Source organism: Lichenostomus cassidix, chromosome 13 (assembly GCF_008360975.1).
Source record: "Lichenostomus cassidix isolate B80296 chromosome 13, HeHo_3.0, whole genome shotgun sequence".
Taxonomy (NCBI): domain Eukaryota; kingdom Metazoa; phylum Chordata; class Aves; order Passeriformes; family Meliphagidae; genus Lichenostomus; species Lichenostomus cassidix.
Window position 1 is genome coordinate 3596502 of NC_139494.1, and position 22031 is coordinate 3618532.

The 22031-nt window shown below is 57.8% G+C and overlaps 1 protein-coding gene across 2 annotated transcripts in view; it reads right to left on the reverse strand.

Moving 5' to 3' along the window:
• Positions 1-4377: 4377 nt before the first annotated feature.
• Positions 4378-22031, reverse strand: part of CXXC5 (CXXC finger protein 5) — a 36598-nt gene continuing 18944 nt past the window's right edge. For both annotated transcript variants that reach the window (XM_085073383.1, XM_085073384.1), the window contains exons 2-3: positions 10278-11351; positions 4378-5429 (exon numbers count right to left, since the gene is read on the reverse strand). In XM_085073383.1, the coding sequence (XP_084929509.1) occupies positions 5385-5429; positions 10278-11063 (831 nt within the window). In that variant the 5' untranslated portion in view covers positions 11064-11351 and the 3' untranslated portion in view covers positions 4378-5384. The remainder of the gene's footprint in view (positions 5430-10277; positions 11352-22031) is intronic.

Genomic DNA, 22031 nt, shown 5'->3' on the forward strand with positions numbered 1-22031 from the left:
CTTGCACTGAGTAGCCTCCTTCTGCTGTCACAGGCCGACCTATTTCTCACAAATCCTGACTGCTCTGGCCTTAAAACATCTTGACGCAGTGCTGAAACCGGCCTTGGCACAGCAGCCAGTCCCCGATTAAGCGGGAGTTGCCGTGCCTTGGCGTGGGCTTTGCAGCGAGCAAATGCTGGCTGAGAGAGCAGCGCGGATCGGGGAGCACCGAAGTGCTCATCAGGAATAATCAGGCATTGATCGTGATTAAAAAGAGGAATACCATGGCTCAGCCAGGCTAAATGGTCCTTGCTGCCTGCAGCTTTGGGGTGCTGGGGGTTGGGGTTCTCTGCTGGGGCTGAAGGAGCTGGGGATGGCAGAGGTGTCCTCCTTCATCATGGGAGCACAGCTGGCACGCCCCGAGCAGTCATCCGCTCTGTGGGGTGCAGGGGGACCCGAGACCCCAAACCAAGAAAGCTTCCCCATGGAGGCAGCACTGTGAAGCTGCAGGCAGGATGCCAGGTCTGGTGGTGCTCTGGTCCCCAGGGCAGGAGGACCTTGGGCAGTTTCTGTGCAGAAACCACCCTGTGATGGCTGCAGTAGCATCCTCAGCCTCCTGCAGAGCCGCAGCAGGGCGGCCAGCCAGGGCCCTTGGCCAGCTGGAGCTGCAGCTCTGCCTAGCTGGGGACACAGCTCATCCCAGGGTGGATGGAGTGGGTGACACCTATGAGGCAGGAGGCAGGAGTGGGTGACACCTATGGAGTCCTTTCCAAGGATGCTGCTGGGTAAACATCTTCCTGCCCCAGCTCAGGTATGGGGAGATCTCAGCATGTGGTGGTAGGTCAGGAATTCTGGAATTCCCAGATGTGATGTGATGTGGATGTCAAGCCTTTAGCATGGGTAAAGCATCTCCCATGGCTCCTCTTCACTGAGAAAAGCCCTTTTCAGGCTTGCTCTGGTGCAGAGACAACACAGCATCCCATAGACCTTGTGGGACCTCTCTTCCCCTGGCATGGGAAGTTTGTGGGGAAGAAGCCAACAAAGAGCTCATTCCCGGTGGAGAATGTGCAAAGGGATGAGGCATCCTTAGCCTGAATTCAAAAACTGCACAACCTTTGGGAAAAACTTCAGCCAAAGCTGGAAATTGGCCTGGAAAACTCCCATGATGTATGTGACACAGGCAAGGTCACCTGGCCAGCTGCAGGGAGCAGAACTTGGGTAGCTTATTTAGATTAATGGTCCCAGCTGAGCTGTCCCAGCAGCACCAGGCTCCAGCCTGAGCCACGCCAGGTGTGTGACAGTGAGCATCCCCACAGCTGCCCATGCCTGGGAACTGCCGGGAGATCTGCATCGGTCCTGTCTGGCTGCTGTAGAACTGCCAGAATCCCAACCAAATTGGTGGCAGCTCAGCCCAGGACACTGTGGAGAGCACCCACCAATGGCCCAGCCATGCCGGAGATGCTGGATAGCTCTAACACCTGGCACAGGGGCTGCTTGTCCCCTTGGGCTGTGATGTGTCCCTACCAAGGAAGCCTGAGCAGATCCCACCATCCCAACCTCCCCTGGGAGTGGTGGGTGTGAACTGGGTCCCCTCTCAGCAGCCAGGATTCGGTGCTCAGGGAGGTTCCCACCCCACCACCAAGGTCCTCGCAGCCTCCCCTGCCGAGCCCCGGTCCCCTCGCTGTCCCAGCAGCCCCGGTCCCCCTGGCAGCCCCGGTCCCCCTGGCAGCCCCGGTCCCCGCGGCAGCCCCGGCAGCGGGAGCAGGCTGCCGGCCGGGAGGTCACGCCTGGCCGGCGGCGCTCGCGGCAAACCCGCCATCCGGCTCAGCTGAAGCACATTTTGTTCGGCGCTTCCTGCATCCTGCCCCATCCCCACGCCGGGGGGGCAGGTCAGCCCGGGGTCAGCCTGCTAATTGCAGCCCGGGGGACGGCGGGACGAGGCGGCCACCAGCCCACCGTGCCAGACTGAGACCCAGCACGGGGGACACGGAATGGGTGACACCCCGCAGCCGAGCCTGGCACCCCACAGTGTGCTAGGGTGCCCCTGTGACAGGACAGGACATGTATCTGGCACCACTGTGGAAGTTCCATCTCCAGCTGCAGCTCACCCCAGAATCCATCGTCTCCAGGCCAGGCTACTCTACACAGAAAACACTGCTGGCATTGCTGCTGGTCCAGTGCAGCACCAGGATCTGGCCTCACCTGGCATCGCTTGCTGGCACCTTCCCACGCCACCAAGGCCAAGCGGGGATGGGGACACGGCTGTGCCCTCTGTGACAGCACGCCCTAGGGCCAAAGGCAGGTTTGGTTGCCCTTCTGCTAACTCTGTTTAATGAGGATGTTAATTAGGAGCGACTCGAGGCCAGCCCTTGTGGTAGCGCCCAGGGTTGTCCCTCAGCGCCGTGCCGAGCTCGTTATCATCATCCCATGCGCCCTGTGTCACCTGGCTGCCAGCGGGCACCCTGGGGACAGCAGCCCTGAGTGCCACTTCTCCAGCAGCAGCCGTGGCGACAGCCCAGCACAGGGGCTGTGCCTGACGGAGGGTGAGCACGGAGGAGGGGATGGGTTCACCCTCGGGGGATGCCTGAGGTCCTGCTCGTTAGGCAAGGCTCCAGGCCAGCACAGGGCCATCCTCCTACACACACACCTGGGGGCAGGGCTGCAGCCCAACACGGGGTGAGCTGGAAGTGGGGTGGAGGCACCCAGCAGCCCATATCGCTCCTGCCCACCCCCCAACCCACTCACAGGCAGGGTTTGAATCCACATCTGATTCTTTTCTCCCAAACCTGATTTCCTGCACGGGGAAGCCCTTGCTCTCTTTGTCCCCTGCTAATGTCCGTGTCCTGCCTGGCAGCCCCACATGCCTGCCATCACTCCCCTCCCCTGCCAGTGCACATCTTCCCCATTAACACCCGTGGTCCCTACCAGCACTCTGCCAGCGTGGCACAGCGGGGTTTGCTGTGCCATGATGTCATTTCCCCAAGCACTGCTCCGTGCCAACGACAGCCCCAAGCAGAGCCCTGTGGTGGGTGACACAGCCAGGCCAGGGTGACATTCGCAGCAGCCCCCAGCTCCAGCTGTGGCTGGGATGAAGCAGCACCCCCCTCGCAGCTCCCCAGGAGATCAGGGCTGGGGAGGGGGCTCTGCGTGCTGCTCCCCAGGACACTCTCGCAGCATGGGGCAGGAGCTGGCTCCCTCCGGGTGCCAGGACTGTGCCTCCACACAGCCCCAACCCTTTGCCACAGTCGTAAGAAAACCAGCCAGACTCCTTTTTCCCAGAACACCCCCCACCACATTCCTGCTAAGTGATTTCGGCTGTGTGAGCCACACGGGTTGGGAACCAGCTCCCAGCAGCCCCTTGCCAGTGCCACCCTGGTCGGAGCAGAGCCAGGCATGCCACTCACCAGAGCCCTGTCTGTCCCTGCAGGCCTTGAGCTGTGTCCCTCGCCACGCTGGCCCAGCTCCATCACTGTCACCATGTGCTCTGGCTGTTCCCACAGGCGCCCCTGGGCTCAGGCACTGGTGTGACCGAGATGCCTGGGCTTGGGCTCCAAACCCAACAGCCATGTGGAATGCTGCTGGAGAGGGCATTTGGGGCAGCTTTCCCCAAGGACTTTCTGCTCCGTCCCAGCAGGTCGCTGCCAGGCAGGGACAGAGCCCACGCACCGCCGTCACCCCCCTCCTCCGGGTGCACATCTGGCCAACAGATGCTGGCCCAAACACTGGCTGGAGCTGGGGACAAAGGCTCTCACTACCTCCTCCCGGCAAGGCAGAGCCAGCACTGCCGGGTCCAGCCAGATCTACTTCTTGCCAGGCTGGGATGACCCCGGAGAACCTCCAGGGGGCTGGAAGGAGGTTCCCAGCACACCTGCCTGGCATGATGCCCAGCACAGCACCCCAAGCACTGTCAGCAGCCCCATGGCTTTTCCATGGCTGAGCCCATCCAACATCACCTCCATCCCAGGCAGCTCCTGCTGACCCAGACCTGACATAAGGCCAGGCTGAAAAGCCATCCGGAGCCCACTCACCTTTGGGAGTTCATTTTAGACATGGCCAAACAACGTGAGCTTCATCACAGTTCTTCATGGCACATTAATATTGTTTTACCAAAACAAATGGCATTGGCACAGCCGGGTAAAGCTCCAGGCAGGTCAAGCCGGGAAATATCCTCGGGAGGAGCCGAGGCTGGCTTAGCCCAGCCACTGCTGGGATTAACCGTGGGGATTTAGCAGCCGGGGTGACTCCAGCTCAGCTCATCACACCATCCCACCACGCTCTGGCATTGTCACTGGTGAGGTCCCCTGCAGCCGGCAGGACCATGGCACGAGGGCCACCATGACTGCCGGGGGGCCTCGAGGGCTGGACAGAGGGGTGGGAGAGAAATAACCAAGCTGGAAATCATGACACAAAACATGCATTCATTTTATTCACAAAAACAGCCTGGATCGCTAAAACATTACAAACAGCATTTCAATTTAATGATGGAGAGAGAGCTGGAGAGACGGGGGGTGAACAGAAGAGAAATATCACTTTGCGTAACTGCTTCAGCACAGGTCCTGCAATATTTGTTTTATTTTGATTTTAACTTCTGTAAGTTTACAAAATTACTTCTAGGAGTAAACCGTTGCAATTAGGAGGATTTTCTGTACGCAGCATTTCTTGTTCTATATTAATAAACTAACAATGACTTTTTTTTGCCTTTTTTTTACTCTTTTTTTTCCTTTTTTTGAATTCCGCCAGTTGTGTAGCAATTGTTTTCTTCCACCTTTTATACCGACCCTCTTGTGGATTAAACTTCCAGAGGTGAATGGCGAGGAGAAGGGATACTACATTGCTTTAAACATATTCTCATTTATAAACATGAAGTTGAGGCATTCTAGAAACTATCCACTCTATTGTATGATGGGAAAGAATCAAATAAAAAGTATAAATGAGGGTGCAATTAAACAACTGTGCTAAATTACAGTAGTGCTTATTAGTAACTAGATTTTAAAAGGTTACTGTAAATTTACATTCCCTACACAAGTACTGCATCTTTCACACATAAACAACATCAACACCAAAACACAGAAAGAAACTGATTGTCCATACTCTGTCTATTAAGTCTTGGTACTTTACAGATCCATTGTTTTTTTCTTTTGATTATTTTTTTTGTTTTTTATTTGAAAAGCAGTTAAATGTCTGACTAGGACTCGAAGATGTTAAAACGAACGCAAAAAAAAAAAAAAAAGAAAAAAAAAGAAGAAAAAAATTATAAAAACAGGAATGAGATTTGCGAGAAAATATTTTTGGTTCTAAAGAGACACAGGTGCATCCATTCATTTCAGCCAAAAATCCCTTGCCTGAGACAACACAAGCAAGCAGTGACATTGCACTTGGATGACAGAGCTTTGGGATTCCCGTTCCTACTGGAACCATCTGAACGCGGCTCCTGTAGGAAGCATCACCTTCTGGAAAGGAAGAGAGACAGGGAGGGGGACAGAAGAAGAAGGGACAAGGCGTTAGGTCGGGTCCGGCACAGCCGTGTGGCACCAGGGCTGGGCACCCAACCCAGCACCCCCACCCCAGCACCCCAATCCCCAGCCTTGGGATGGATCCAGCCCAGGCTCAGCACCCTTTCATGCAGCTCTACATCCCCAGGTTTCCAACCCACAATGCCAGCTGCAGGGAGATGGGGGTGAGGTCCCCCCGCTGCCAGCCCCCCTCCCCAGCCGGACACCAGCACAGCAGCTTGGCCACTGTTCCCACATCACTGTGTCCCCATGTCTCTGTGTCCCCATGTCCCCGTGCTGTGACCAGCACAACGGCACAGCCCCCGACTTCCCCTCTGGCCAGTGGTGAGCACAATGGCTGGGCTGTGGACAGTTGGCATGGCATGCCACAGCCCAGCACAGCCCCCTCACTGCCATCCCCCACTGCCATGGACAGACAGATGGACACCCAGAGGACAGGAGCACAGCCACCAGATGAGTTTAGGAGCACATTTGGATGGAAATTGGGGCAGGAGTGAGCTGGGCTTGGGGACACCAGAGCAGGAGCTGCTCAGGACACAGGGAACATCACCCCCTTGACCCAAACAGAGCAGCCCCAGGCATCACCAGGGAACTCTCAGCACCTCACAGGGAAGAGGGATGAGTCCCACCAGGCTCAACCCCACAGCCAACAAAGGGCCCAACAATGGACAAAATCTCTTTGAAGCCACCTCCAGGAAAGATGGTGTGGGGCCATGCCCCAACCCCATGCCTCAGCTGGGGCCATGCCCCAACAGCTCCAAGGTCCCCTGGAAGAACCAGGGACATTTCCCAGCTGGATGAGGAGGAAGGACTGCACAATATTCAATGGGTGGAGTATGCAAGGACCACAATGTCTCTCAATGCCAACAGCCCCCAAGCAAAGCCAAGCTGTGTCAGCCAGACACACCACAGGGTCACCACACAATCACCTCAGAGGACCCTGCAGGTCCCACATCTCCAAGCAAGCAAGGGACACCAGTGGGAAAGAGGCCACAGGTTGCAGTGACAGGTAAGGGGCAGCGGACTAGCTGCCCTGAGGCAAGGGCAGGGCACAATACTGAGCCCATGTGCAGGGCTGGGACACCTCATGGAGCATCCTAAAAGCCAAACCCATGACACATTCTAGTCCCTAACCCCACAGAGGAGTCAGTGAGGTCTGTTGGGTCCTTCTCTTGGATCAAGACTTAATCAAAACCAGGGCAGCATCACCTCCATCCCTGCAGGAGGATATTCCCTTCCACAAGAACAACCAAAACATGGGGCTTGGGCAAGGGGAGAGGGTGAAGGGCCAGAATGGGCAAGAGCTGGTGGAGCCCACCAGGCTGCTGGTGCCCACCAGGCTGATGGCAGATGTCACCTGGTCTGGCTCCCTCTCGTGTCAGGGAGCAAAAGGAGCTGGGGTAGTCACAAGCTGCAGGCATCACCCCTTCCCCAAAGGTCTCTCCAACAGGAAATCAGGCATCTGGGAAGGCACAAGTGCCTGTGCCCAGCAATGCACAGGGCTTGGGCACAGCACACTGACCACGCTGGATCCCACCCAAGGCACTGGGTGCAGAACAGGCAGGGCAGAGCAGGGTAGACTCTCCAGCAAGGGCCACCTACTCAGATCCATCATTCCGGGGGAGAGGAATGAGGCGAGAGGGGGCTCCTCATGGGTCTGGAAGATGTCTGATAAACACCTCTGCTCCTTTATTACTAAAGGAAGGTGGACAGCCAGCTCTAATGTGGATGCCCAGGAGAGATCCTCCTCATCCCCACAATCACAGACTCACAGAATGGTTTAGAGGAGACCTTAAAGCTCCCTTCATTCCATACCCTGCCATGGGCAAGGACACCTTCCAGTAGCCCAGCTTGCTCCAAGCCCTGTCCAGACTGGCCTAGGCCACTTCCAGGGATGGGGCAACCACAGCTTCTCTGGGCAACCTGTGCCAGGGCCTCACTACTCTCCTCATAAACATTTCTACCTTATGTCCAACCTGAATCTATCCTCTTTCAGTTTAAAACTCTCACTCCTTGTCCTCCACAGTGAGAGTCTCTCTGTGAGGCTGACGTGAGGGTGAGAGCGAGGGTGACAGTGAGGGTGACAGTGACCCTTGTGCCACCCAGCACTAGCTGGGGCACCAGGGCTCTTCAGCACAGCTTCTCTGGATGGAGCACAGCTCTGATGGGTCAAATCCCAACTATTCGTGGCCTTTATGTGACCTACAGCTCTGCAGACAAGCCCAGGGTGACCTGTGCAAGGCTGGCTAGCAGCCCCCACAGCATCAGCCGGGGTTGCTGGGGCTGGCAGAGCCCAGAGGAGCCTGGTCTGTGCAAGGACCTGCTGCTGCCTGCTCCTAACACCCGACCTTGCTGGTCTTAGAGCCCCAGGCAGCCCCACCACAGCAGGACACCAGCAGCGACCGGTTCTTCGGGCTCTGTAGATGTGCAGATAAAGCTTAACGGCGGCTGAGGGATTTAGCCCGTTTTTTTATGCCGCCATAAAGGTTTAATTCTATTTTTTTTAACTGCTTGATTTTAGATCAACGTTTAATCACAGCTGCAGCCCCTGTCCAGGCTCTCCAAGGACGTTCCTCTGGATGCACAGGGGTGGCAGGACAGAGTCACTGTCACTGTCCTTCTCCCAGGCAATGGCACTGCCCTCCCCAGTCAGGGACGATGCTTCACAAAGCCATGTGAATGTTTCAGCCCCATATGAAGGGCGACTGAATGGTCCCTTCTGTCCCAAGTACAGAGGTGTGATGGCACCCCAGCAGGACCAGCAGTCCATGGAACTCTGCATCCTGGCCCTCTCCAGACAGGTCTCCAGCACAGCATAGGTGCTGGTGGTTGCCCTACAGCTGGCCCAACACAGCGTGTGACCAAAGCTGGCTGACGCAGGGTTAGGTTTAACAACCCAGCCATAGACCCAGGTGACGTGGGACATCAGCCAGGCTCATGGTGTCCCTGTCCCCACCACAGTCTTGTACAACCCTAGCAAGGTCAACACATGGTGTACATGGATGTTCTGAGGGGATGGTCTACCATGAAAAAGGGATGGTGATGCCCTGGGGCAACCCACACCTGCCCAGGCATCCATCCCACCAGCACACATCTCTCTTGAGCCTCAACACACCTATGGTCATGCCTAGGGGGGATGGGGACACATGTCTGGTGGGGTCTGACTCTACCAGACGCAGAACCCTATTTCAGTGGCCCTGATTTCCCAGCCAGTCGTGAGATGGAGAAACCCATCACAGGGGTGACTGTTCCATGGGTTCCTGGTGCTATTTATCACCCCCAGACCCAGCACAGTGCTGGGAGAAGGGAGCGACTCCTCCAGCTGCTGCGAGCTCCGAGTCTATTGACCCGCTTTAGGACTCTTTGGAAGAAATGAACTTTTTTTTTCCCTTTCTCCCTTTTTCCAGATCACTGACTCAGCAAATTAGAACAAGAATATAATTTAGCAATACAGCGGTTTTTGAAAGACACAGTCCCCCTCTCCTCATCCCCACCGCCCAAATAGATTTTTTTTCCCCTTCAGTATTCATTCAGAGCTGATGCTAATTGAAAAACGTAGAACGTGGCTAAGGAAGCAGCAGGCTTTGGTTGCATTGGGACCACCAGAGGATGGGCAAAGCCCTTGTGCCAGGATGCTCAATCCAGCTGATGTCCAGGTGACTTTTTAGCCTCTGCCAATCTCCATGGGGATGTGCTCACCAGAAGGAGGAAGCAAACCAGCACAGCTGCCAGTGGGATTAGCTCATGGAAAAATCAAACCTGGCTTCAGCACCACACCTGGGTGTGCAGGAAGAGGGAGGCTCTGCCAGAGCAGCGTGTCCATGGGACACCCCTGCCCTGCTGGCACCCAGCCCCTACCCATGCCATGCCACCAATGAATTTCAGGCCCACACAACCCAAGTCACCAGACTTTCCCTGTGGTTCCCACATGAATGTCACACCTCCCCAGTGAATTTGGCAAGGACACCAACCCAATGGCTGTCCTCCAAAGCCAGGGCAACTGCAAAAGCAAAATACAAGTAGGCCATGCTGGGCAGTGACAGCCTGAGCACCACTCAGAGGCTCACACCAGGGCACCTGAGCATCCCCAGGGATGCTCCTGGCTCTGTTGGGTGCTGAAACAGGAGCACTGCCAGTGGGGACTGCAGCACTGCTGCCATGGGAAATCTGGCTGCTGCCTTTTGGACTCATCCTGTCCACCCCAGATGGACGCTGGCCCAGGGAGACCCAGCACAGCTACACCACTGGGGATGCTGCCCAGCACACACTGCAGCAGTTTGCTCCCAAACCCAGGGACTGCTGAGGTCCTGCTCAGAGCAGAGTGAGCAGAGGGGCTGGGCTTTGGCAGCACTGTGGCCACGGGTTTCATCATCACCAACTACCCCAATCTCTGCCCCAAAAAGTCATCCTCCTCCTCTGGGGTTAGATGCTTCTCCCCAGCTCAGGGAGCTGCCACTCCCCAAGAACAAGGGATGCTGTCACTAAAACCCAGCAGAGCCCTGCTGCCGTCTGTGTTTGCAAAGGGGAGAGCAGAGTCCAGGGTGCCCAGGGACCCCAGGTAGAGACCCCAGCCCTCCTCCCCACACCAACCAACCCCAGTACATAGTGGGGGGTGGGGACTGGGGGCACTGGGCAAAGCACACATCTCAGGGTGAGAGCTGTTAATGGAAAAGGGAAAAATAAAAAAAAAGTAAGAAGTACCAGGTGTTTTATTATCTAGGGCAAGATCCAAACCCAGGAGCGCAGCCCGAGGAGGGGTTAGGGTGCCTGAGAGGGGCCGGTTACCTCCAGTGCTGCAGAAGGCTTCTTTTTGAGTTCTTCACATTTTCGGAATTTGCAAATCTGGTGGCCAGTTTTGCGATTCCTACAACTGCTGCACTGCTCGCAGTTTATCCGTCTTCGGCAGGGCGGGCACATGCCGCATCTTTTCCGTTTCTTTTTCCCCGAATTGATGGCAGATGCCAACTCATTCTGCATGGGATACTCTGCCAAGCCAGCCATATGGAGCGCGCTCTCTGCCAGAAACACGCCGGCAGGGGTCATAATGAAAAGGCCTGGGTTGATGGGAAAAGCCCCCAGGTAAGGAAAATCAGAGGGGCCGTTCATTGTCTCTGCAGCTGAGACTGCCTCCATGTCAGAGATACCAGTCCCGTGCTCGCTTGTTAGAGGAAGATGCTCCTGTACCACTCTTTTGAGCATTTCTGTTGACTGAGCAAACTGTTGGAGGGCGGTCTGTCCTTCTGAGGAGAGCTCCGACATCCGGTCTAATTTGCTCAGCATACTAGAGATGTTTTTGTGCTTTGAGGTAGAATGACTTTTATCCACAGTCGCATCGTTGCCATTAGCTAAGGGGTTGCCTTTCTCTGAATGTTCACTTACTGAGCTGCTGCTACCAAAGGTGGAATAGTGGGAGAGTGGACGGGACTTCTTAAGACTTTTGTTCAAAGGTTCACTTATTATTCCACTTTTGTTCCTCCTCTCGGAGTTGACAGGGGGTTGAGAGTCATCTTGGTTATTTTTTTCCGTCTCTGGCTTGTTCCCAGTGTCTTGATGGGAGCCCGAATTTGACATGGTGCCCGGAGCACAACAACAAAACCAACCCCAAAATATTAAAAAAAAAAAAAAAAAGGAAAAAAAAAAAAAGAGGAAAAACCAAAAAAAAAACCCCAAAAACCCACCCCCAATGCCAAAGCAAAAGACCCCCAAAGCCCTTCTGGTAGCACTGTCCCGCCAGCCACCGGGGACGCTCAGACGGGACCGCGCATCAACGGGGCGTCTCCTCCCGCGCTGGCTGCGGAGGACTCAGGGTGCTCTCAGTGCACAGACATACTCTGCGGCTCTGGGACACACCACGCGGCTCTGGAAGGAGAAAAGAAAAGAGAGTTAGCGCTGGCAAGAGCCAACGGGCTTTTCAAAGCGTCTCTTCCTCCCCCTGCCATGAAAATCTCAGCGCCGCGAACAAAGGAACTCCAGGGAACGGACCTCAGTGGAGATCCGTTCCGCTGCTCTCTAAAAGGGTCGCCATCCAGACAGAACTGGGGGGTCACAGGGGAAGTCCTGGCCTGGTAGCAATGGCACTCCGATGCTTAAAGACTCTCTGTGCCCAGCTCTCCTCCCCCAGGGACAGCAGCCCCAGGGAAGTCACGGGGCTCATCTCCCGCTCCGCTCCAGCAGCATGCGGCCCCACGCCAGATGGGACCACAGGCGCCAGCGGGAAGCTCCTGGGCCAGGAGCTGGAGCTCATGCAAGGGGTGCCTGGTTCCCACCCTGCAGCCACCCTTGTCCCCCCAGCCAGGTGCCATGGAGGCAACTCCCTGCCTCCCACAGTCCCAGGGATGGTGCTGACCCAGCTCAGGCTAGGCTGCACCCCCCTTCCTCCTCCTCTTTCTCCTCCTGGACCATTGTCCCTGCGCCAGCACAGGGCAAGGGAAGGAAGCCACATGGAGAGCAGCAGTGTCCACCTCCAAGTCCCACAGGGATCCACAGCATCCTCCTCCAAACCCCACCAACAGCTGCAGTGTCCACCCCAAATCCCAGCTGCAGCATCCAATTCTGAGCCACTTCCAGCATCCACTTCCAAATCCCATGGGCAGCCACAGTGTTCACCTCCAAATCCCTGTAAGAGCTGCAACATCCACTTCCAAATCCCATGGGCAGCCATGGTATCCACCTCCAAACCCCACAAGGGCTGCAGTGTCCATCTCCAAACCAAACAGGGAGCTGCAGCATTCACTTCCAGGCCCCATCAGGAGCTGCAGCACCCACCTTTAGCCCCATAGGGAGCCACAGCATCCAGCTCTGAGCCCTAGTGCTGACCTCCTGCCATGCCCCAGCATGCCCAGCACTCATGCCCGGCTGCTCCAGTGGAGCCATGAGCTCAGCAGTGACAGCAAGAGCCTTCCTGGAGCGGATGCTATGCTGCTGTCCCCGGGGCGACTCCGGGGCAGCTGGGCCCAGTGTGGCTGCAAACACTTGTTGTTGTGAAATTCCTCCTCCTCCTCCCTCCTGAGCACGCACGCACACAGGCACCGCCAAGTAATCAGGCTTTAGAGGAGAAAAGCTGCAGGGCTTAGTGGAGCAGGAACCCACGTCCCCACCCCGGTGGCAGTTGGGGGAGGGTGGCACTGGGAGGAGGCCCCTCGCCCACCCCATCCCTCCATCCTGGCTATCACGGCACCCTCCTCTCTGGAGCCCAGGCAGGGATGTGGCCATGCATGGAGAGCTCTGCCGAGGTGCTCACTCCTGCACAGGGATGATGCAGCAGAGCGAGGGGCATCCCTGTGCCTCCCACACCCCACTGCTGCCCATTGATCACCCTTCGGATCCCCTTCTCCAGTGCAACCTCAGGAACCCCACAAAAGCCCAGGAGGACCCTTTCCCATGGGCAGAGCCTGGGCATCGCCGTTAAAACGCTGATGGGGGCAAGGTCCTTGTGCCAACTACCGTGGTACCGGCTGCGGAAGCAGCCCCGGTGTCTCACTCCGGTGCCAGAGCCGGCTCGCCCACTGAGAAACCCCCCCGCCCTGGCGCTAAAAACCGCTTGCTTCAGCTGCTGCGGGATTTAAGATGCAGCGCGGATCGATGCAGGGCTTGGGCTCCAGCCGGGAGCTCGCCAGGCCACGTGGGGAGGGAAGGCTGCGGCGGCAGGACGGGCTGCCCTTCCCCAGCATCCCGCTCCACGCCAGGCGGGGGGATGCTGGGCAGCACTGAGGTGGGATGCACCCCAAAGGGCTGACGGGGCGGTGAGAGGATGGGCGAGCTGCTGCCATGCAGCTGAATCACCCGTCGCCTCTGCTAGGGAGGTGGGGGACCTGTCCCCGGAGACCTCAGGACGGGTCACACCTTAGTGCCGACAGCAACGGGCGCTGGGGCCGGAGCGGGGAGCGCGGCAGGAAAAGCACCGGACGGGAGGATGTGAGATAAAGCGCCCGGTGGTGTTATCTCACGCCTGCCCGCGGCCGCCTTTCCTGCGGCCCTGCGCCTCTTCCGCCCGCCCCGCGCCGTGCAGGGAGCCAAGCGCCCGGCCGCACCGGCCCGGGACTTGCCACCCTGCCCGCTCGCCCTGTGGCATGGAGACCACCGTGCCTTGGGGCTGCCGGGGAGGTACGGGTGGTCTCCAGCCACGACTGTTGGAGATGCTCTGCATCGCCCTGCCAAAGAGCTGGGTCCTGCCCGCATGGGTCTCCCCACAGCGGGGTCCAAGTGCCAAAGTGAGGAAGGCACCGGCTGAAGCCACGCCGTGGTCACCATCTCCGCCAGTTCCCATCTTCCTCTGCAGGCAGACATGCCGCCCAGGCTCCCTGGCTGGTCCCACCATGCCACAAGGATCGGGTGGCAGCAGTTCTGAGCCCCCCGTCACAGCCCCTTCCCACCGGGGCGATGGCTGCACAGCCTGGCACAGCCCCCGAGCACCCGCGGCTGCGGGACAGGGCCACCCCAGCCCACCCGCTGCAGCTCCCCGCACCCACGGGGACACCGGGCACAGCGCCGCGGCCGCACTCAGCCCCAGCGGAGCAAGGCAGTGCCCGCTGTTGGCACGGGGCGCGGCGCCGAGCCGTGCCGAGCCGTGCCGAGCTGTGCCAGCGGCGCCACCGCACAATCCCGCCATTGTCCCGGCCGCCGCTTTGCCTCCGCCAGCTCCCACCATCTGCAACCACCCGGCGCTGCCCTCCAGCCCCCGGGGCCACCGCGCCAGCAGGCGCCGGACACCGCGGCCGTGCCAGCTGGGACGGGTCTGTCCCCACACTGTCCTCGCCAGCGACCCCAGGCCGGGGTGCTGGGGCGTGCCTGGCTAGTTCTCACAAAACGGGGGGTCCCCCACCCTGACACCGTGGGACCACCCAGCACAGCAGATATCGCTGCTCCTCGCCAGCCGCTGCCCGGCCCCGTCGTTAATTGCAGCGGGGGGAGGAATTAATGATCTTAATCCCTTCTTTATGATTGACCCGAGTAAAGACAGCGAGGGCCCCCCCGTCCCGTTTCTGCCCCTTTTCCGGCCCCCATCCCTTGGGGAAGGCTCCGGGCAGCGTCATCTGGGTCCCTGTCAGAAGGTGCTTAGTCCCGGCCACGGCATTAAGGGGCACGTGATGGGCTCCCTCGCCCGGGTCTTTGCACGGGGCAGCTTAACAGCCTGGAGGGACGCCAGGGTTCAAGGGGACACCTCCAAGGTCGGGAGGCCCCAATCCACACCCAGGGGTTGCCAGCCCTTTGCAGGACGTTGCTTCTCTCCTACAACCAAGCCCCTGCCAGGTCCAGAGTCCAAAAGCCAGAAGTCCCAGGGTGAGGGACAGCATCCATGGAACATGCCCAGAGAAGCTGTGACTGCCCCATTCCTGGAAATGTTCAAGGCCAGGTTGGAGCATTACCCAGTTACTCCAGGTTTTGGAGTAACCTGGTCTAGTGGAATATGTCCTTGCCCATGGCAGGGGGTGGAATGAGATGATCTTTAAGGACCCTTCAAACCCAAACCATCCTGTGATTCTATGATTTCCATGGGTCACCCCAAAGACCTGCCTCCCCTCCCATCAGCCTGGAATTCTCAGATGGGGCAAGGCAGTTGTGCTCTTCTGTGGCCCTGGGGGGAAAAATGGGATACTCCTCTGCCCGGGTCTTCCCCCAGCTCTCAGCACCACACCACCCGTCACCCCCCTCACTCTGCCCCAGGGCTCCCTGCACCCCAGCACACAGGGGACTGCTCTGCAATAGTCCTGACAGAGCCAAAATAAATAAAGGTTGCAAAAGGATCATCTCTGGTGGTCCGGAGAAACCCCTGCCAGCCGATGGACTGAGAGTCCCCCCAGTTGCAGGCACCATTCACTGTCAGAGGGGAGCAGGAAAGGAGCTTCGCTTCTCCTAAAAAAATGACAAGCTGCAAATTCCAGCTGGCTCCCCTGTGTTTTCGTTGCATGGCTGGAAAGCCATCAGCTCCCGCCGACCTAAAAAGTCTCGTCTTCAAGAAAGAACTTCTGCTTTCCTTTAATTTTAAATAAATCACCCTCCTCTCAGAAAAGCTGCCGGTTGGTCAGCTGTGCACAGACACGGCGTAAAGGGAGAAGAAAGCAGCAAAGCTGAAGCCGAGCTGCTCCCGGGCTCCGGAAACAAAAGGAGAAAATCAAAATTCGCCTTTTTTCTAATCCTTGGGCGCTGGGTGGGCACCGGGGGCGGTGGCTTTGTCTGCCCGCAGCAGACGGAGGACGAGGACGGAAGGGACCCCGGCGTCTTTTCAGCCTGGAGAAAGGCTGCAATTGTCCCCTCCGCCGGGTTTTTGTCCCCACTTCCTCCCCCTCGCTGCGTGGCTGCCCACCCAGCATGGCCCCCACCTCCTCCCCAGTGCCATCACACCCTGGTGATGGATGGACAGACAGACAGATGGACGGACTCAGCTGTGCCATGGACAGACCAAGGCAGGGCACCCACCACCAGCATGTGCCCCTCTCTAAGGCAACCCAGGAAAGACGTAGGTGAAGGGAGGCTGCAAACCTAGGCACCTTCCCCTTGCAGCTCCAGAGTGGGGCTGGAGGGGCTGTGCTCCTCAGCTGCCCTGGCCAGCAGAGGACAGGACCTTGGGATGTCCAAGAGCACAGGACTATGGGTGGTGGGAGTGATGCATAGGGAGACAAGACACCCAGCAGGCATCCTAGTGTCTGAAACACATCTCTGTGGGTAGACCAGGACCACGGCCCTGTAGCACTGTCACAAGCCAGAGGGTCCAGCTGCAACCCAGGTCAGAGGCTCAGGAGAACAAGCCCCACCAGAACAAGGTTCACAGTAGCTCTGACCCCAGCACCACAACAGCTGACTCAGCCACCAGGTGCCCCATTTCCGCAGCACAGTCAAACCTGCTGTTCCCTCCACCAGGTGACACAGGTCAACTGAAACAGGCGGTGATGTCTCATCACAGCCTCACCAGCCAGATGTCCAGCAGCAGGTGAACCAAGAGAGAAATCAATCCATGATCTCCCAAGGCTGATTATCCCTACAGGACACCCATCCATGGTGCCTGATAACCAGGTGCCTGAGGCAAAGACAAGCATGTTATTTGCAAGCCATCACCTCTGTCAACCCAAGAGCCCCCAAGCTCTGCTCTCTGCGTTCATCCTCCCAAAAACTGGTCCAGCCAGATGATCCACTCCTAGATGTACCATGGAAGTTACCATCACCCACCACCTTTTCTCCAGACATCAAGAGAGGACACCCAAGCTTGGGGGAGGCTTGGGCAGTGCTGTGAATGCTCAGGCTCAGCCTGGGTGGGTTAAAGAGCCAAAGGTATGATGGGTCAAGGTATGACAGGTCACCAGATGGGCAACTCACATGGAGATAGTTCATCTCTTGTCCTCCAGAACATCCTTCGAAGGGCTGGTTGTGGCAGCCACTCTGCTTGTCTCTGCTGCCGAGGTGGCACTGAGGGATGTTAAGAAGCCAACTCCTGAATTAAAAAGGCTATGGAAGATTAAATCCAGCATCTGGAGTTTGCCCTGGAAGCAGATGGCAAATCATCATGGTGCACAGAGTGGCTTTCACCCGTCTCCTCTTTGCAGGCAGCCACTCAGGCCCGGTGATGCCCCCCAGGAGCAGCTCTGGACACACACAGGGAGGGCTAGGATGTGTCCTGCCAGGCACATCCTCAGGGGTAGCATGGGGAGGCCGTGCCACATCCTGCTGAGCAGGCAGGAAGTGATGCCATCTCCCCAGGTGGGCTCCCTATGCCAGGGATCCAGCAAGGACATATTTTTTCCCCACTGGTGGTGAGTTTTTTCCATGTATCCCCATGGCTGCTGCAGGCTTCCCAGTCTGTCAGCACAGCCACACCCAGATGCCTGACTCAGGCAACACCCCAGAGCCTATCACCAATGTGCCCTGGACTTCCAAGGAGGTTATCATCGTGGAGAGGACAAGAATGTGCCCAGGGATGCCACTGCCTCCGTGCACATCCTTGAACCTCACCCTGTGGCTCTGGCACAGCTGGAGCCACCACTGCAGGGACCGACCTGCCCCCGGGGCTGCCCCAGCTGGGAAATGTGGCTGCGTCCTGCCTCCGCGGGGTGGTGGTTACGGATTAAGGAGTCTTAAATGTCAGACGACCAGGCGCTCCCTGGAAATCCACTTATCTCCGCTGCCACTCGGAGCGGCCAGAGCCGGGCGGTTATGGAGATAACGCGATTTGAAGCGTCCACCCGAGCATTGCAGGGCTGCGGGTGCCCTGCGGACAACGCCAGGCACCTCCTCCCCTCCTCCGCTCGCCCAGCTGCTGCCCAGAGAGCCGGGTGACGGCCGCGCTGCTCAGCCCGGGGGCTGCACCCACCTGCGCGGTCCCCCCCTCCCCAATTCCGGGGGACGAGGGAGGCTTGGCAGCCTCGGTGCTCATCCATCCCCCCCTGTGCCAAAGCTGCACCAATTCGCTGCCCAAATCCTAAAACGACTGTAACTAAAACCTACCAGATTGAGCCTGGGGAAGGGCCCCCCCCGCCTCTCCCCCCTCTCCAAATGGGATTGAACAGATCTGCTCTCGCACGAGCCCAGCTCGCAGCCAAGCAGCATCTGACATTCACGCGCCGTGGCACGGCTCTGCCGCTCGCCCACTCCCCCCGGCTTGGCATCGCCCCGGAGATGCGCCATCAATCCCAGCACAGCAGAACCCCCCTTGTCCTCTGCAAATCCCCCCCAGAGCCTCCTGGAGGGACTCCAGCCCTTTGGCCCAACTAGTTCCCCATGTTCTCTCCACCAAGTGAGGTCCCCCAGGTGATTCAGGGTTGTGAGGTTCAGGGGACCAGGCAGAATGACCCCAGGGCATTGGGGACAGGTGGGCGGGGGCAGGAGCTGCCCGGTGGCAGATGCCAACAACAACGGGCATCCCGGCAGGACCCCCAAAGAGCTGGGGGGCTGAGGATGGCTTTGCCCTGGGGAGACCCACACGTCCTGCCCAGGCCAAGCTAAGACGTGTGAATCACTCTGTTAACAGATGGGGCGATTACAGCGTCAATTACTCGGGGTCTGACCGACAACCAGGTCACAGAGAGACCCATCGGCATGGGCAGAGTGAAGGGAAGTTAATTTAAAAAAAGGGAAAAAGTTGTAGGCACAGTCACAGGGGAATACTGGATGGCAAAGAGACCCAAAACCATCAATGCCACCTTCAATGGTGTTCCAATCTATTCATGCCAACTCCAAATGTTACCTCCAGTTGTGCCCAAATCCATCAGTGCCACAGGTGCCACCTCCAGAAGTGCCCAAATCCATCAATGCCATCTCCAAGAATACCTCCAACCTGGAGAGGTCCCCCTGTGCTCCCTGCTCTCTCCAAACCTCATCCCTCCACATCCCACCAGGCAGCTCCATGGTGGCAGAGCACAAACTGAGAGGCTGCTCCAGATCCCAGGAAAGCTGGCAGTGGGAAGGGCCGGTGCACCCATGCCACCACCTGTGTCACTGTCACCACTGGAGAGTGCCGAGGCCAGCTCAGTGCATTTGAGTTTGGCCATTAGTGGGTAGTGGGGACCTCACGGTGCTCAGTGATGAGATCCCAAGTGCCCACGACCCCTGCTCCTGAAGGCAACCGCTTTGGAAGAACCACTTTTCCCAGCAGGAAGGCGACGGCCCCATGGGAAAGCCGCCGGCCTTGTCGGAAAGCGGGTCCACAGACGGCAGCTATTGACAGATGTCTAAGAGGACGGCGAATAATCCCGTCTTCCTCTGGGAGGATTCGGGTCGCCCTCGCCCTCACCGGGGGTTTATCCATTGTCTGGATCTGCCGGCGGTTGTTATTTTTGGTCAGCACCGCGTTTTGCTTGGCCTTGCTGGCAGGAGGGAAATAGGAGGAAGAGGAGAAAGGGGAGGAAGGCTGCTTGGCCAGGGCTTGGCGGGGGAAAGACCAGCTCAGCTTTGGGAGGGGGCAGTGGGGCACCCCACAGCCCTCAGGGAGTCCGGGTTGGTCTCCTCCCAGCCCCACAGCCTTGCTGAGCACAGCCAAAACTCACCACAGTGATGGGGCTGGCACCATCCCATCCCCACTGGTGCCCAGGGGAATTGCTTCCAGTAAGCCCAGTGGGCCAGAGAGGCTTGAGAGGTTTTGGGGTGACCTGACCCCTGACAGGTTTTGGGGGTCAGGCAGCAGTCAGGGTTCTCTCTGTCACCAAAACCAGGTGCAGGGGAGCTCTGTGAGGGATGGGCAAACTCTGCTTGTGGACCCACACATGTCTCAGGTCCATGCAGACAAGCCAAAAAAAAAAACTGGGGAGCTTCAGAAAGGCAGATCCCTAGTCTGCCCTGACCCCCCAGGCTGTGGACCCCCATCCCTCACACCTCGCTCCAGCACAGCAGCATCCCAACCACAGACCAGCCCTGCTGGCAGGTTCTGTCCTCCCTGATGGATTGGGATCACCAACACTGCAGGATGCAGCTCAGGCAGTCACTGGGATATGCACCTGGATCACTACAGAGGCACTAGTGAGGCCCTGGAACAGGTCACCCAGAGAAGCTGTGGCTGCCCCATCTCTGGAAGTGTCCCAGGCCAGGTTGGACAGGCCTTGGAGCAACCTGGGACTGTGGAAGGTGTTCCTGCACATGGCAGGGGGCTGGAATGAGATGAGCTTTAAGGTCCCTTCCAACCCAAACCATTCCATGATTCCATTATTCTATCCTTCCAAGCTGGTACGAGGGGTGCAGGGGAGGCACGGGCAGAGCTGGGGTAACAGCATCCAAGAGGATGTTCCTAGGAGGAAGACACACAGAAATGCCTCAAGACTTTGCTTCTCCCCATCTCCCCAGCAGTGGTGCAAGGAGTATCCCCCCAAGGCAGGGCTCGCCATCCTGCTCCATGTCTTTCCACCACCTCCCAGTTTGCCTGCGGAGCAGGAAGACATTATAAAGCTGCCTCCCCGCTCCGTGGGATCTCATTCCTACAAGAGATGGAAGGCATGAGCACAAAACCGCCTCTCCCGAGCTTTCCCCACGCTCAGCACCGCTTGTCATTCAAGCAAACCCCGTGGCCTTTAAGCTGCCAAGGTACCAGAGCTGCTCTGGAATCGGAGTTCGCTCGGCTCCTGCCCTGGAGCAAGGAATCTGAAACGCTGCCACTGGAAACGAAACAGAGCATCCGTCATTTTACTTGCCAGAAATATATCCAGCCCCCAAAAAAAGAAATACTGCCTGCGAAAGAGCCAGCAACAAAGACCTCGATTCCACCGGTGAAGCAGAGCCCGGCATCGGGCATTTCCACTGGAATCCTGATTCTATGCCCAATTCAAAATCACCCAAAATAAAACGAGCAGTAGGACTGGGTCATGGCCAGAACAGCCTGAAGAAGGGCACGAGGTCATAATCAGGATAGCTGGTGGGGACCAGCAGCTCTCACCTAGGATGCTACAAGGAAAATCCATGGGTTTGGAAGGAAAAGAGGCAGGTGGCAAAGGCAGGGCTGGAGGGGATGAAAGGTCCAAAGGAGCACAGTGAAGCCCAGGCAGCCCCACCGTGGGGATGTCCAGGGGAACCCACCCTGCCCACACCATCCTGCCCACAATCCTCCCAGGCAGGCAGGTCGTCACCCCCAGCCATTCCCAGTCGCATCCCCAGGAAAAGCAGCAGCGCGTTCCCAGCCAGCCCAGCCCCCAGCCCAGGCACGCCAACCCAAATATCTGCGAGAGGCGCTCCCCTCCCTGGGAACGGCGACTCGCCGCAGAGTTCACATGCCCCAGCAATGCCTGATTAAACTCCCAAACTCCAAGGGAATACCCCTGAGGCTGTCTGAAGATAAGCTAGGAGCTAGGCTGCTCTCAGGAAATGCAGGAACTGGGAAAGAGCAATCCTTTTTTTTTTCCTCTTAGATCCAGAATAACACAGAGCAAACCCTGGTGCTCTCTAGCTCATACACAAGCACTTGCCTGAGCTCACTGCTGTGCACCCTGAGAGCTTCCTGCTCCCCAAGACATCACAGGTGACCCCAGCTGCAAGCCAGATCCTGCTGGAGGCACTGGGGATGGAACCAGAGAGCCCAGGACAGCTCCAGGCAGCACAGGCAAGAAGGCTGGAAGATGCTGAGCTGTTGACAGTGCTGAAGCCCTGGCAGAGAGGAGGGTGCTGCCCAGGCCATTGGGTGCCAGAGGATGGGGACACTTGCTGCCAACACCTCCAGGACTGGGATGCTTGTCAGGTGCTCCACCATTTTGGTTTTTCCCTAGGGAACACTTCAGGTGCTGGCTTCACTGGTCCTCAGGTCTCCTGCACCCCTCACTGTCTTTCTCCCCTCCTTGGGCTTTTCCACATTGGATGGGCATAGCACTAGACCTGGATCTCCCAAGCCATCCACACACTCAAGGGCAAGGGTAGTTGAGGAATCCATAGTAGCTGAGTAGTTGAGCACCCAAACAAATGGGCAAACTGGAGCATCCTGTGATCAAGAAGATGATGCTCTCACCTTCTGTACCTGCTGGATCCCAGGGAGCAACCAGCACTGAGCATTTGTACCACATCTTGGGGATTAGAGAGCCCCAGGGGTGCCCCGTCCTGGCTGATGGGGGGACACTGCAACACTGGCACCAGTGACCA